Source organism: Sipha flava, unplaced genomic scaffold (genome assembly GCF_003268045.1).
Source record: "Sipha flava isolate LNK unplaced genomic scaffold, YSA_version1 71_pilon_pilon, whole genome shotgun sequence".
Classification (NCBI taxonomy): domain Eukaryota; kingdom Metazoa; phylum Arthropoda; class Insecta; order Hemiptera; family Aphididae; genus Sipha; species Sipha flava.
Genome location: NW_020273611.1, coordinates 2,754,122 through 2,771,873, shown reverse-complemented (window position 1 = coordinate 2,771,873; position 17,752 = coordinate 2,754,122). Strand labels below are relative to the sequence as shown.

Here is a 17,752-nt window from a genome sequence, read left to right as displayed (position 1 = left end):
CCCTGTGTGCAAAATCTAATCCCGACGATGTAACATAGTAATCACATAAAGATGTGCGACTGTCATATTTTTTGCGCATGGACATCTCAGAGAATATCTAGGAACGCTTAATGTCCAGAAACAGGAAGTTACTAAATGCGATATTCACAAAAATGCTTTACATGTGAAATCACTTCTTACGTGCAATATTCAATCTTAGCGATGTAACATAGTGGTCCCATTGTGCCATGAGAGGTTTATTTAACTACTCAGAGGCTTCCCAGAGATATTTCTGGGATGCTTAATGTCCTAAAATGAGAAGTTACAGACAGTCTATGTTACATCACATTGCAATTTTTATTGACAGTCGTTTGTAATATCAATGTCCGGAAAAAAAACAAAAAATATAGATTGATAGGTAGGTTTAAGATGGTATTTTACACTTAGTGAGATTTGAACTTAATACCCTTAATCTACTAATACCTACGCCTACCTACCGGGACACCCTAATCAGATACGTAGTTGTATATAATATGGCGTACTTAAATTCGTGTGATAAATTAGGTACCTATGCAATCAGTTAGTTAACAGTTCACCTACTTATATTTTTTTAGAATAAATTATATGGTTGAAAAGAGAAGTTAATTGAACTTCAGTAACAACTTGAGATTTATTTTCAATAAATTCGTGGGATTGTCATTCTTGATATAATATGTAATATAATATTATTACTAATTAATGAAGATGTAGAAAACTAAACAATTTATTTAATTTTCAAATGAATTTGTTTTTCCAAATAAAAAATTGTTTAACAGTATTTTAATTAATATTGCACATGAACATGATTTAATTTACCTACCTACTTTAGATATATGTTTATGCATGTAGTATAATATATTATACTTGCATAGTCATATAAAGGTAATTAATTTTACCTTTGGACTATGAAATCACTTTTAACGTAGGTAAATGAAATATGTATTCTTTACTTAATACAAGAAATATTTTAACACTTAAATTGTTTCTTATATTATACATAGGTAGAAATATACATTTTATTTGTTACATAATAATTAATAATATACATTTTATATGTATTAACACATTTAATAAATATATTTTTCATTATTCCTTATAAAACTGATAAATTTACATATTATTCATATAGCTATATAAATTAAAAATTAAAAAATACATTGTAAATAGTTATGAGAACAATATGATAAATAAAATAGTAGCTATACTTGTATCTACAGATCATAAAGTACCTAGAATAGATAGGTACCTACTTTATTCTATAGAAACACTACCTAATAATTAGACAAGTTTAATCATAATTAAGTTGTAGTCTTTGTAATCTCAGATCTAGCTTTTACCTACAAATTATAAACCAAATGTACCTTCCTAATAAAAGATATAAGTTACCAAAATAATATGAGTGGTTTTAATTATATCACTCTACGTGTAGCAATGCTATGGCAATAAATTTACTTTCATATAGAGGAACTGTAAAACATTTATGTTTTAATAAATTCAAGTTAATTAGTTGAGGATGAGGTTCAGGGATTGTATTGATAACATTGAACATTTTTATTATAACTGAAGATATTGGATTATCAAAAAAAGATGAATAATTTAGTTTAATTACTTCAATTTTTATTTCACCATTAAAATATTTTATTATTTTATTAATTCTGATTATTTCATCATTATGTAAAATGAAATATTTATCTTTTACGTTTTTAGAACTTACAATAAATTTTTCTAAAATAACTTGTTCATATAAAATTTCTGTTATTAATTCATTTAATATTTTGTTGTACGGTAGTTCATTTTTAAGAATAGGATAACTGGGAGTGATAAAATTAGTTTGAGAATTTACATGTTCGATTATACGATTATATACATTTTGAAGGGGATATTTAAAATGTTTACTAGATTTTTTAATGAATTGTAAGTAATTTTCAAATTTAAATGCACTGAATGAATAGGGCACCATGAATCAAAACAAAATCACATATGTGTATTAAACTGTGAACATTATACCCAACATATTCTTCCCCATAATGAGAAGAATATTCGATCACAAATTGTTTCAACAATTCTTTTGCTAAATTATTATAAGTTTGAAAGTTTCAGGAGAAATTAAAACTCTAATGGCACAGCTTAAAAGCATAAAATGTTTATATAATGACTTTTTTAATCGACCTTTTAATACAATAGGTCCTGTATAAAGTAAGAATAATCTAAATTCAGTAGCTTTCCAATATTCTGCTTCTTCTAATGTCCTTGGAACACGTTTAAACTCAGATGGTAAATATGATTTAATAGTATTAAGTTCATCTGAGATACTTTCAACATTTACTAACCTAACAGGTTTTTTACCTTTAGTCCAAAAAACAATTAATCTTTTCATAACACCAAGATAAATATTATGCATATACTCAAGTACTACAGTTGATGTTATATTTATGGGTAACTCTTCTAGTGGGCTTGAATCTTTATGATAATACTCATCGCATTTATTTCTGAATGTTTCATCAGTTCTATGAGAAGCATCAACATCTAAAAAGGCCATTCGATTATTTAAATAAGTACCTTCTACTGTACATGAATTACATCCATGGTAAGCATTAAAAATGATACAAATTCTTAAATTTAAATAAAAAGAACGTTTAAAAATTTTTTATACAATATACACCTAATAAACTGGATAGTAAGCCTTTAATTAATAAAAATAAAAAAAGTACACTAGTACTTACAAAAAAATTCTGAAACAATTTTAACTGGGTAAGTTGGCCAGTCTATTTCGGGTTCTGCTAATAACTTTATAAGTTCAGGAACATTACCAGATTTAGGCCATTTTGAAATCCATAAATTTCCACAAAATATTAACCAAGAATATGGTAAAACTGAATACTTATTTTCAGATTCAAAAAATCCGACTACCCACTGTAAAATAAACGCAATATATTCTGTAAAATATTTACAATTATGGATACCTCTCTCTCTCTATGGTTTCAATCCGTAGATTGGTTTGCAGCCATCTTCCAGTCTTCTCTCCTGTCTGCCTTCCTTTTCATTTCCACATACGAGTTACATCCTTGGTCCTTTATTATCTGTTGAATGAATTCCAATCTTGGTCTACCCCTACGGTTATTTCCCTCTATTGTTCCTTCTATTATCGATTTCAACAATCCTTCGTGTCTTATGATATGGCCTATCCATTCATTTCGCCTTCTGACTATGTTATTCCATAGTGACTTTCCATCTGATAGTCTTTCCAGTACTTCTACATTGGTTACTCTATCCACCCAGCTTATCCTTAGCATCCTTCTATAGCACCACATTTCAAACGCCTCAAGTCTTCTTTTTTCCTCCGCTGTTATTGTCCAGGTTTCACACCCGTACAGGGCAATGCTCCATACATACGTCTTTAACATATTCTTTCTTATTTTCAGACTCATGCTTCTTGATGTAAATATATTTTTCTTTTTGTTAAAGGCTATTTTGGCTTGACAGATACGTTTTATAATTTCAATTCTGTTTCTTCCATCCTTGCTGATTGTGCTTCCCAGGTATGTAAACTCATCTACTTGTTCTATTGTTTGATTTCGTATTTTTATCTGTATTTTTGTATTATTTTCCCTTTCACATACCAGTACTTTTGTCTTCTTCATATTTATTCTCAATTCCAGTTCTTTTCCAAATGTTTTATCCATAGCATTAATTAGTTGAGCCAGATCTTTCTTGCTGTCCGCAATTAAAGCTATGTCATCAGCAAAACGTAGCATACTTATTTTTTGTCCGTTAATCGTAATCCCTGGCTTGGCATTTTCGTTTATCATATCTACTGTATGGATACCTATTTACATAAAAATAAAATAATGGTTTAAACATTTATATAATATGTAGGTAATCAAATATTAAATAAATGACACGTAGCTGTTTCTAGTGTGGAGCAAATGGGTCATCTGCTTTTTGTGGTTAGTAATATCTTTTACTGATACAGTAGAAATTGATGAATAAAAAAAAAATTTCAATGTAGTAAATACCTAATTAAATAACTAAAATTTGTTTCATGAAAATTTATCGGTACATATTACAATTTGGATTATTTTATTAATTAGGTATTATTTATACTCTATTTTTTCAATACCTATATCTTACACTTTTAATAATTTTTCCTGAGTACCAGTAACAAACTACTTATAGAATATAGTCTTTATTTTATGATCTATGAGTACAAACTACAATAAACATTAAATACATTACCTATCTAGGTGGATAATTCACTGATTCCTAAGTTAAAAAGAAAAAGAAACATTGAAATGCAACACAAGTAATATTTTAATTGAACTATTCCTTTTTTGTATCTAACTCATTAAATTAAGAGGAAATAAATAAAATTAAAAAAATACATAGAAATTATAATTACCTGATTAGAGGCCATGATGTTTACGTACACAACAAAAATACAAAATACTCAATTGTCAAACGGCAAATGCTAAACGGAAAGTAAAATAAATCACACGCCAGAAAATAACAACAGTTTAGGCAGCAGCGCGTTGGGACTGGGAGCTTGGGATGTGCATGTGGTAATGGAGGATGATTGTACGATTATCTCGGGAAAAACCTGTGATAGATTGAATATTATTAGGTATATATAAATATTTATGGAATATTCTATAAAAATATGTTGGTGGATTGTGATGAATATGCGACGTATTTGCGATGTAGTATAATAATATACATAATATATATTTATTATATATTTTATTATTAATATAACATATATTTTATATGTTATATTATTCTATTTTTAAACAATATAATATATTTTATTATTATTTTGAAGTGCCCTATGATATCTATGCGAGTGCATAAATGTGATGATCTCAATATTAATTCCATGTACTTTCACAAAAGTCAATGGCATACACTTGCTTCTAAGATTTCTCAGAGACGTAATTTTGAATTAGATTTGTTGCACGTTATCTATGCGATAACGTATAGAAGTCGTTTTCCGCAGTCACATTCGAGATCTTAAAACTACAGTCGCATAGTTGTTAACATCCTGAATTTGCACACAGGGTAGTTACTTGATAACATTTTTCATTACCTATTATATCTATGGGATATTATATAAATATCACCAATTCACAAAATACCTATTTGCGAAATTACAAAATTTTAATAGCGTGAACGACAATTAAGTCCATGACCTGAACCGAAATAATTACAGTTTGGTTCTATTATATTAAATAACATTAAACATATTATATTATATGTATATATTATATATATTTATCAGTACTTATTTTTGTTATCTTGCATTTATTTATAGTACACCCATACGCGGTTGTATACACTATGAATTGTGTATTTGTGAATAATGAGAGCGGCTAGTTTGCAACCCGCTATAGCTATTCGATGTCCGCTAAGCTTTGAACTTATTACTTAGTACATTTTTTTTTACAGTTTTTACTTCAAAACAAATTAATACCTATGTTCCACGTGACTCTATGTACTATAACTATAATCTATTACCTATAATCTATTAGGTATAAGTATACCTAAACAAGTTGGAAATTAAGATCAATAAGATTAGGTAAACCTAAAATATTAAGTATCTACTGACATTTTATTATATTTTATAAAAGAAAACGTAAGTATCCAAACTACTATTTATAACGGATGATGCGAAGATTTTCTGTACAGTTAATTCTTTAAGTGATGCTTAAATATGCATATATAGTAATGATCTCTTCAGTATAATCTTAATAAATTTCAATTATGGAGTAAATTAAATTTATTACCATTAAATATTGATAAATGTCATACGATAACATTTACACGTAAAAAAAATCCTATCTTTTTTAACTATAATATTGAAATGTGTTCTCTCACTAGAGTAAATGTAATCAAAGATCTTGGTATTTATTTTGAAAGTGATCTTTCTTTTAAAACGAACCATAATATGATAATTAATAAATCGTTTAAGATGTTAGGCTTCATTAATAGAAATACTAAATATTTTAAAAATCCGTTATGCTTAAAAACCTTGTATACATCTTTAGTTAGATCCAATCTTGATTTCGGCTCCGTAATCTGGTCATGCAAATACTTGACATATATAAATGATTTTGACAATGTACAATATAAATTTTTAAAAAGGATTTCATACTTATCAAATATTCCATTATCTAGGGACTCTCTCCATCTAACTCAAGATTATATTAGCCTTGTTTCTCTTTCACTTAGACGGAAATTAACTGATATTACGTTTGTCTATGATCTTATTAATTACAATATTGTGTGTCCCGAATTGTTGTCTGAAATCAGCTTTCGAATTCCATATCTAATTACACGTAATTCAGAGTTATTTTTAGTTCCTCATTACAAAACGAATAGTGGTACCAATTCTTTTTTCCCTCGAGCTTTAATGTTAGCTAATAAAATTTGTATACATTTAGACATATTTTTTCTCTCACGCGAATGTTTTAAATCTAAATCTTTGTTATTATTAAAAAATATTGATTGATTGATATGTAAAAAAAAGAAATGTTTATAATGTAACTATAATTTTTAGTTTATTACTTTTAATTCAGAGTTATTATTTATATTATTTTATCTGTTTTTTGTTAGGTTTTACTACACTTATTTAGTTTTTAGTTTTTATCTGATACGTTTCCTTTATATAATTTGTAAAAGGGTATATACCCGTTGATATACTACATAAATAAATAAATAAATAACTGTTTTGATTTAAAAAAAGTTATCATTAGGTATTTTTATATAAGTTAATTATTTACTTTTATGTATCAACCACTGTTGTTAACATATTAAGCTTAAATACACTAAATTCCGTTATATATATATATCTTGTTAACATGTACCAGTAGGTTAAGTTTAGGTCCAACAATTTAGGAGTGTAGGTATTGTATGTATATAAATATATATGGTACTGTCGAGGAAGGAAAAAGAGGAGAGATAGAAGCAAAGAGCGGCACAAAGGCAACAAACAAGTAATGTAACTAATGTAATTAAGTTTATGACTGTGCGCCAAAGGCGAAACGCGAGAGGGATAATACTCCGTAATGCTATAAGTGTAATAAATTTCATAAAATCAAAGTCATTAAATTCCAGACTTTATACTATACTTTGCAATGAAATGGGTTCTTTCTGACCATGAAAAATTGCTTCTTCATACTGAAGTAAGGTGGTTGTCTCGAGGTAAAATATTATCACGCCTCTTTGAACTCAGAGATGAAGCACGAATTTTTCTTCTGGAACGTAATAATACACTTTCAGAACATTTTTTAGACGAGCAATGACTTGCAATTCTGGGTTATCTTGCAGATATATTTGAAAAACTAAATTATCTAAATTTCAGCTTACAATTGAACAATACTAATAATTCATTTCTTTCTGATAAAATCAATGCTTTTAAAAAGAAAATACTTCTGTGGAAAAATTATATCGACGATGACAAATTTGAAATGTATTCATGTTTATCAGAATTCCTCAGTGATAATGATGTGGATATTAATATTATAAAAGAAATTATAACTACTCATCTAATAAGTTTACAAACAAACTTTAATACACTGTTTGTAGATTTCCCAGAAGAAATTCTAGGTTGGATAAGAAATCCATTTCATTTTAGTATCAATGAAATAAAATTAGGAAATTTAAAAATAAGAGAAGAACTTATTGACTTGTCATCAGATGAAAATCTACGTATCAGATTTCAAGAAAATGCATGTGATACATTTTGGATTTCCATCAAATCTGAATATCTAGAATTATCAAAACAAGCAATATCAATTTTACTTCCTTTTGCATCAACTTATTTATGCGAAACAGCATTTTCAACACTAACAATAATTAAAAACAAATATCGCTCCAGATTAAATATTGAAGCTGATATAAGAGTAGCAGTGTCAAATATCAAACCAAACATAAAATCAATCATGTCTAAAATGCAAGCTCAGGTCTCTCATTAAAAAAATTAAATAGTAATTTTATAATTTTAAAAATATTAAAATTTTGATTATCATTATAATAATACATTTTTTAATTTTAGATTTTATAAAACTTTAAATTTGTATTTTTTTCTTGTTTTTGATTAATTAAATTAAAGAAATATTAAAGTTGCCTAAAATTAACGATTTAATGTATATGAATAAAACGTGTGTATACATTAAGACTATCAAGTAAATTTATATTATTCACTTACATAATGTTGGCAGGAAGGGGGTTCGTATTATCAAAATAAATCATTTTGGGGGGTCGTTGATCAAAAAAGGTTGCGCACCACTGTACTAGCGCATTCTCATTTGTAAGTAATTAACTATAACTTCAGAAGCAACTTCAACTTTATGAAAATAACAGCTGAATTTAAAATTTAAATTATTTGGAGTAATATCATTGATTACATCTTTATTGTTTAATAGTACTTATATCATAAAAAAAAATACAATGTATGAACAACAGTAGTTACGATCTACTTAGCCATTAGCGATTTTTTTATTGTTTGTAGCTTACAATTTTATAACTTAAGAGTTGGATACTGAATATAGATAATTAATTGAAAACAATGGAATCAAATAAAAATCGTAAAGATTTATAATTTTAATTACGAACAACTTGTTCGTAAAATGTTTAATTTTGAAATATAAGTTAAAAACAACTATAAACACTATCTTCTATTATGTTAAAATAGGACCAAGTACACCAAGCGCTATAGTTGCGCGTAGTCGCCAACATGACATAGCCAATGCATGGGTAGCATAGGCGTGAAATCCAACCTGTGTAACCGTGGCCAAAACGATCGAACGGTTCGTATGTTAATCAGGGTCTTATCACAAAATTAACCCTGGGATCTATGATTTCTATTTAATATTATACATAGGTATGTATTTAATAAATAGATACAGTGGCTCATGGATACATTTGGATAAATTTATGGATAAGCTGGTTTTTAAACAATCCGTTTTGACATATTAATTAAAAAAAACAGTCGTACCTTATAATAACAATTCCTTTATTGCCAATATTAGTTGAAGTTTAAAAAATAAAGGAAAAATATTTAGCTGTAAAATTAAGATGACCATTGTATAACAATATTAGTATAACTATATTAACATACATATTTATTTAAACTTTTTCCCTTTCAACGAGGAATTTCTTGATAGAATAAATACAAAATACTAAGTTTTTTCACTGGATGCATAAATTAATGTGAAATATGAATATAATTAATAATGTGTGGTTTGAATTAAATATATATTTTAAATAAATTAAAATTAAAACTTTACTTTTTAAATTTTTTTTAAATACTTGTTTTTTTGTTGTTGTTTTATTCAACTGTTTTTAATGATTAAAACAAATAGAAGTTCGTTTTACTTAGCTTTTTTAAACAAAACAACTCTGGCTACAATTGATTGGATTCGCCGCGCAGAAATTAGTGAACTATGTGGTGAGAAACCGTGTAAATGTGTACACACATGTGATTGTGTGTATTGTGTGTACTTTGAGACTAATTGAAAAATGTTAACTAAATAATGGTAACACACTTTCTGACAACAATGGGTTGCTTTGTAAATTATGGTTTTAAATAACGCACAGTATTTAGCATAAAAATTACGGCCCTTTTGGCCCAATAGTTAAAAGTATTTATAAGGAATGACCAAAATCAAGTGCACGGCCAATATACAAAATAACAAAATTCAATCGCAACTGAAAAAATAACAGCAGTGATAATAGATAATAATAAAATAATTATAACTCACAGTTTGTAGATGCTTTGCTGGTCAACTGCTACTCAGATCTGAACCAGTATAATAATAATTTCAGACACACAACACAAATAATGTTTGCACAACGGCGATTAGTACGCACCAAAATTAATACAATAAAATATAATATTATTCGTAGTATTGTACGCGCATGCACTTGTAAAATTGTTTATTGTCGACGACGGTTCGAATTATAGTTAACCGTTTATACAAAAGAATAACAAGAACGCGTCTCCCTTGTGTTTGAAAATATTGTTCCTTAAGCCGGTCCCACACGACTCGTGTACTTTGCGAGCGTATACTAGGCGAGTATACTTGGCAAGTTTGTACGATGTTTGTAATTATGCTGCTCCTACACGACACGTGTGCTCGCCGATTATTCGTCAACTGTATATACTTTGCTCGTCATCGCCAATGCTCCTACACGACTCGTGTTATAAACTCATGTGATATTAACAATAAATAATAGTCTATTTTGGGGGAAAATCCATGATTAAATTTCTTATCAGCACGAGTCACTCGTGTTGTATCCGACATCGACGGGAAACCGCGAGTGACTCGGCGAGTAAAAATAATCGTCTTACTTGACGATTAAACACCTCCTACACGACTTGTAAAGCATCACGATTGACGATTATTCGCCGAGTACACGAATCGTGTGGGACCGACTTTATATTTAATGTCGTCTGTGCGTGTGCGCGTGTATGTGTTTACGTATATGTGTGTGTGTGTCATATTTTATTTTTAGTACTTATGACTTATTCTTATATTTAATGTGTACTGATTATTATAATTATTTAATTGCATATTCTATTTTTTTTAAAAATGTGTAAATGCTTAGGCGCATATCATTACATATACATTTATATATTTATATATATGAGACCCCGCAAAATTCTGCACCGAGCAACGAAAGCTGTCAACTGAAATTGCGTTAAAAGAATGAATACACTAATATGATATAAAATGGCAATTTGCACCCACTAACAAATGGAAACACACTTTTTGGTGTTCGAGTCAATAAAATAATATGCTTAATACCTACTTAGTAACGACGACGTAAAATATAATGTGTACCTATATCAATTATTAAAATATAATCTTGAATATGCTATAATATGCTTGTATTAAATTTATCATTTTTACAATTTATTAATTTTTTAAATTAAATAATAATTTAACTATAAATTCTTAATAGTTGTTTAGTAAAAACATATTATCTATACTAAAAAAATACATAATTAAGTACTAACAAATACCACTTACCTGTTAGATTTATTTCATTTCCAATAGAATTCCAAATTTTGTCTTTATGAGCAGTATCTATATATTTTGGATGTGAAAGGTCGTATAATTCTATATGAGAACGAACCATTTCTATAATTTTTTCGTCGGCATCGGTACACATGATTTCAGATTTTGGTGTATAATTTTTTGAAAAAACAACTTTTTAATAACTTTTTAAACTTTTAAATTTTACAAATACGTCTTGCGAGTAGGTAAGAACAAACCGATCAAGCTGTCAATTGGCACTGACGGTTGTTTACACTGTTCCGTATTTTTCATATCCGTATCAGTGAAATTCCCCAAAACATTGTCTCCGACAAATCTAAAATTACGGACACAGAACGGATACTGAACGGACATGTGTAAACATGCCCATTTCATAACAAGTAAACAAATTTAAAACGCCGGACACGGAACGGTTATGTGTAAATAGACCTTAAAACTGCAATTTTATTAACCATTAGAGTTGATAATCTTTTCTGATTATCATTTCTAAAGAATTTTCGTCAAATATTGAAAACAAATTTGTTATCATTATCAATTATTAATTTAACAATTCCCACCTCTCAACGTAATATGTACAATTATCTAAAATTAATAATAAGTGCATCGATGTCATGTGACATTGTAGATTTGGACGTTTTCATGTTTAGTGCCACTTGCTTGAACTACTTTATATTTTTATTTTATTTTATTTTTTGTAGATATTGAGTAACCCCCAGTTAAAGAAATTTGGTCGCACATGTGCACAAAAATTCCATGAGTCACCAGTAATTTATTCGCTCACAAAATATTGGCTATCGCATCCGACAGTCCATTATCACTACTCGGATATGGTGCTCGTCTTGTGAACGACCAGTACGTGATAACGACTTCGACCATCGGCATGAAAAAGTATCAAAAAGTTTTGATGAATAAATAGCTACTGATCACGAATACGACGTTTATTTCATCCGTACGTGACAACTAGCAATAAAGATTACTATATCTATAATACTATATCTATATATCTATAAAGATCACATACTAAGGTAAAAACTCTGGTGGGCTACAGTCCTCCTACCAAAACTTAAAATAACCTGTTAATTACCCCTACTCTTATACAATATGTCCTATAAGTCCCGTATCACCCTTAATATCTTCACGGAAAATATTTAAACGCGGATTTTTTTATAATACTTATTATGGAAATTCTGATTGAATGGCATAAAATTCAATTTTTTTTTAAAAAAATATTTAAAAAAAAAATGTTTATTAATTTAATAATTTTCAATTTTTAAGATAGCCAATTTTTTAAGCATATTAAAATTAAATAAAAATTAACTAAGTTAGAGCAAGTTATGTTTTTGAATAATTATAATAATAGTTGTTACCTAACAGTACACGAATATATCGATTTAATCAATCTCGATTGGAACGCTGATTTTTTATGGCAATCTATGAATATCTATTTATTAGTGGAGCTTTTAGGAAAAATTAAAATTAAAATTCATACAATATTTTTAAACTTGATTGTTAATAGAAAAAAAAGATTTTATTACATAAAAACGAAAATAATGCATTACATTTTTTTTATAAATGTTCGAAGTGACTTTACATTATTTGTAACACAGAGCTGAAGTTTATGGACCCAAACATTTTAACGTTTTCTAATGTCTCAAGTAAAATATTTTGAATATTTTGTTCAATTTTGTCACGGAGACCAGGCAATGAACACGACGGATACACAAGATTTTTCAAATAACCCCATAAAAAAAAAATCCATTGGTGTTAAGTCGTGTGACCTAGGTGGCCAAAGCATTGGATTATTAAAATGTGAAACAATTAATTTTTTTGTTATAATTATTCAACAACATAACTTGCTCTAACTTGGTCTATTTTTATTCAATTTTAATATTTTTTTTAATTGTTTTAAAAAATATGCTCAAAAAATTGGTTATGTTAAAAATTGAAAATTCTTAAATGCATAAATATTTTTTTTTGAATTTTTGAATTTTTTTAAAAAAAATTGAATTTTACGCCATTCAACCAGAATTTCCATACTAAGTATTGTAGAAAAAAAAAGCGTTTAAATATATTGATTTCCCGTGGAGATATTAAGGGTGATACGAGACTTATGGGACATACTGTATACCATATTAATATATTTTTAGATTCTGAGCTAAGTTGGATTTACTGCAATATGTATTTTTTTGTATGTGACACTATTGTGAGTTATGTATGCAGTAATACCATGAAGGTATTCATGGAGAGACGAGCGCATTACTTGATCGACATTCGACATTCGTGTGCTCGCTTAATAATACGCGCATTAAAAAGTACGTCCGTTGTAACGCGCACATATGTACGCTTGTGTGGGCCCAGCCTTAAACATCGTTAAATAATGGTGTGTTGTGTATAAACAGAGAAAATAATTTCAATACAAAAATATCTAATTAATACCGCATTCGATTTAATTGAAGTTAAACGAAACATTCCATTTAAAAATCCACATTAAAAATATTAAAGTAAACTTTATCTGTCCATATAATATTTGTATCACAAATAACACTTTGTGTGTAATTGAATATTTTATAAAACAATATTTAGAAATTAGACAATATTTTTCAAATGACAAATTCATAAAATTCGACAAATCATCTTATATCAATAAGAGATATTTTAAAATAAATTGTATAATAGTGATGGAGTTAAACATCCTCTACCCTTCTCCTTACTTTATACACGTAAATATGTATTTATTTTTGAGGGTGAGGATTAATCTTCTTCAAAATGTTTGGGGCTTAAATAACGTGTAATAAAGTGTTATATATAAGGTATTTACGATAATATCTATATATAATGTTTGAACTTTTCATGAAATTTAAAATTGTGAAATATTTCAGTTACACATTTTTTTTAAAAAAAATAACTTTATAAATAAGTTATTTTTACGTATAATTGTCATAATTTACCTTAAAAAATGTATAATATTAGGGAAAACAATTACTAAATATTCATTAGTAATGGTCTTCTTTGGTATTATACATTTAAAATGGTATTCAGCATTATTTTTATTGACAAAAAAACATAATGATTCAAAATTATACATATGTACTGAATTCTTACATAAGTGCACTGTAGTACTGTATATTAATATAGCATAGGTAATATACTTATCAATTAATCATTTGTTTATTTAAATATATAAATATAAATGTGGTTAAGCCATGTAGCCAATTTTTTAATAGAAATATAGTGTAGTCTAATGTAATGCAGTTGCTTACAGGTTATAACCAGGGCTCGTAAGTTCATGCATTTGCATATCAATCTTGCTAAGTTGTATTTAATGCTAGATGACATAGAAATCTATTTCAAGGTATCACAGTTAAATATGTGAAATCTTATTTTGCATGTTTTTGCATATTTAGAGGTTTTTTGCCTATTTGGCATATTTATGCATACTTCTACTTTATCGGGCATATTATACAATATTCTATTAGCATCTATCAAAAATGCAAATGAAAAATATGTATGAAATTAAAAATAGAAATTGTACTATCTTTTCTTTTCTTATCTTCTTGATACTCGTAAATTTAACAATAGTTTCTTGGAACGACTAGGTCTACGAGGACTAACGACATCCGTCCATAAACCGCGTTATCGGGGCCAGACTAGACCGATTCTTCGAACCGTCCTTTTATTCTAACTGGAGACTGTTTCACTCGTTATTTTGACGTATGTGCGTGTATGTTCGTTTCGTTAAATCCAACAATAATACCCAACATGCCGAAAGAAAAACCGTCTTTGGCCTTTAAACTAAAGCAATTAGTTACTGATTTTGGTGAAAATATATTCTCAACCGACAGTAAAATATTATTTTGTAAGGTTTGTAAAATAAAAGTAGCAAGTGAAAAATGCTTTAGTATTGTGCAGCATATTAATACTGAAAAACACAAAGCATTACTTATTCGATTTCAAAAAAATAATGAGCGGAAAAATTTGCAACAACTTATGCCTACAACTTCAAAAAAGTCAGACTTTAATCTAGATTTATGCAGAGCTATGTTGACAGCAAACATTCCGTTAAACAAGCTGGCCAATCCACAGTTTAAAAGTTTTCTCGCCAAGTATACTGGACAAAATATTCCTGTCGAATCTACATTGCGGATTGGATATATTGATGACTGCTACACCGAGAAAATGAATGAAATCAAAAAACTTATCAATGGGAAAAAAATATGGATTTCAATGGACGAAACGACTGACATCGAAGGAAGGTATATAGTCAACACAATTATTGGTATTCTGTCACACGATGGCCCCGGTGAAATATTTTTAATTAATGTCGAAGAACTTGATAAAATAAACCACAGCACTATTTGTAAAGCGTTTGACAGATCATTGTTCTTAATTTGGCCTGAAGGGTTACATTATAATGACGTGCTGTTGTTTTTAACAGACGCAGCGCCTTATATGAAGAAAGCAGCACGTCATTTACAAGTATTTTACACTAAAACGGTGCATGTAACGTGTCTTGCGCATGCATTACACCGAGTAGCAGAAGACATTCGTTCATATTTTCCTGTTGTTGATGATTAAGTGGCTAATGTGAAAAAAAATTTCCGCAAATCCCCACATCGCTTACAAATATTCAAAACACTTGAACCTGATTTAGCATTACCACCAGAACCAATTCTAACTCGCTGGGGAACATGGATTTCGGCAGCTATATATTATTGTGAACATTTTGAGTCAATTAAGCATGTTGTCGAATCATTTGATTCAAATGATAGCGTAGCAATTAAAAAAGCTCAATATGTATTGAAATCTCAAACGCTGCAAGCAAATTTGATTTATATCAAATCGAACTTTGAATGTTTACCAACGGCCATAAAACAACTTCAAGTGCAAAAATTATCATTGTTTGATTCAATTAAAATAACCGAAACAATAAGTGGCATAGTTAAAAAACTTCAAGGGCAACATAGTGACAGTATTATAACTAAATTAGATTCAGTTCTAAATAGTAATGCCGGCTACAAAATGATTTGCAAAATTTGCAAAATATTATCCGGTGATGAGGAAAGTATGACAAATCTAGGACTACCCGAAGACATGACCCTTGATGATTTTTCGTATTTTAAATATGCACCAGTCACCTCTACTGACGTTGAAAGGTAATTTTCACAATACAAAAATTTAGTCACAGATAACCGTCGTTCATTAAAGCTTGACAACATTAAAAAATCGCTGATAGTACAATGTAATTTCTAAGGTAAATATAAATTTTGTAATTAAGTTATTAATGTTATTTCAGTATTAATGAATAAATTTGTTTTAAAAGTTTCAGATTTAAAATGAATAACTGACAAAGACATACATTATACACAGTTCATGAAGCTCAGGAATAGTATTAAATAGTATATAAAATCTATTTTTTTTAATTGTAACATAAAAATAATAAAATATAGCTATAAAAAAAATGAATGGATAATTCATGTTATTTCAAAAATAAATAATTATTAAATATAAATAAAAAAATTTTAAGTAAGCATTTTTAAGTGCATAATTTGAGATATTTAGTGCATATAAATGCATATTTTTTAACTTTTTAAGACATATTTCAAAGCATATTTTGCCAATTTTAAGTGCATAAATGCATGCTTATTTAGGCATTTTTTTAGGGCATGAACTTACGAGCCCTGGTTATAACCTATACGGAATTGATAAATAAATAATAATAATACAATGCATTGAAATTAAATGAAGTATAAATATTATACTTATATTTAGTCATTATAATAGTACCATCATACATGATACATTGTTTGTCGATATCGTCGACAATAAGTCATTTCCTGGAAGGAAAACCGAGTTTCACTATAACGTGGTAAATAGTTGAAAACAAGATTCAATATAGTAATAATATGTCAACCACAGTACTCATTCCATTAATATCAATGATTATATTTAGAACTAGAACTTTTACATTATATAATTAATAATTGATAATTAACCATAATTAATATTTGTATTAGAAAAAATTTCAATGTTTCGCGTTTTTATGAAATATTTCAAACTTCAAACACTACCTATATATAATATAAGGTAATTATATATTTTCTAATCAAAACAGGACCAAAAAAAAATCTTTTTTATTGGGACGAGTTTTATAAAAGCTAGAATTAGAAGCAAGATTTTAATTACTTTAATGATTTATTATTCATGGTTATGGTTTAAATTTTGTTTAGTTATTCAGTTATTAAATTCTGTCGTTAATACCTACCTTTTAAAAAAATGCTGTGCAAACTTTGATTGTAACTCGCCCCTACACTTCACTTGAACTTAGATGCTGATTAATTTTACAAAATTTGAAATTTGAAATAAATGGCTTAATAATCATCAGTATCATATTGCAATCGGTGGAAATTGTTTACCGGTTGGCATTTCATACAATAAAAGACTATATTAAAATTACATTCAAGTTGTTATTTATAATAATAAGACTCAACAAACTTTCTCACCGGTAATAAAAATAACATTTCTACGATTAAAAAATAATTTTATAAATACAAATGGTATTCTATTAATGTAATTCTTCAATATATGGTCTATACATTTCATATATATCCATAGTAAACTTATTTGTTTACTCCCACTGATTTTTTTGTAAACAATGTAAGAAAATATTGATTATCCAT

The 17,752-nt window shown here is 27.9% G+C and overlaps 2 protein-coding genes across 2 annotated transcripts; one reads left to right on the top strand and one right to left on the bottom strand.

The window, feature by feature from the left end:
• Window positions 1-2,031: 2,031 nt before the first annotated feature.
• Window positions 2,032-4,588, bottom strand: LOC112692249. The gene is made up of 3 exons (XM_025566857.1): window positions 4,418-4,588; window positions 2,742-2,931; window positions 2,032-2,544 (listed from the first exon to the last, which is right to left on the bottom strand). Exons 1-3 carry the CDS (start codon window positions 4,430-4,432, stop codon window positions 2,090-2,092), a joined length of 660 nt encoding a protein of 219 aa, XP_025422642.1. The 5' UTR covers window positions 4,433-4,588; the 3' UTR covers window positions 2,032-2,089.
• Window positions 4,589-7,148: 2,560 nt separating this feature from the next.
• LOC112692182 (zinc finger BED domain-containing protein 5-like) lies at window positions 7,149-7,988 on the top strand. The gene is made up of 2 exons (XM_025566752.1): window positions 7,149-7,215; window positions 7,600-7,988. The coding sequence occupies exons 1-2, from the start codon at window positions 7,149-7,151 to the stop codon at window positions 7,986-7,988; spliced, it is 456 nt and encodes a 151-aa protein (XP_025422537.1).
• The last annotated feature ends 9,764 nt before the right edge of the window (window positions 7,989-17,752 follow it).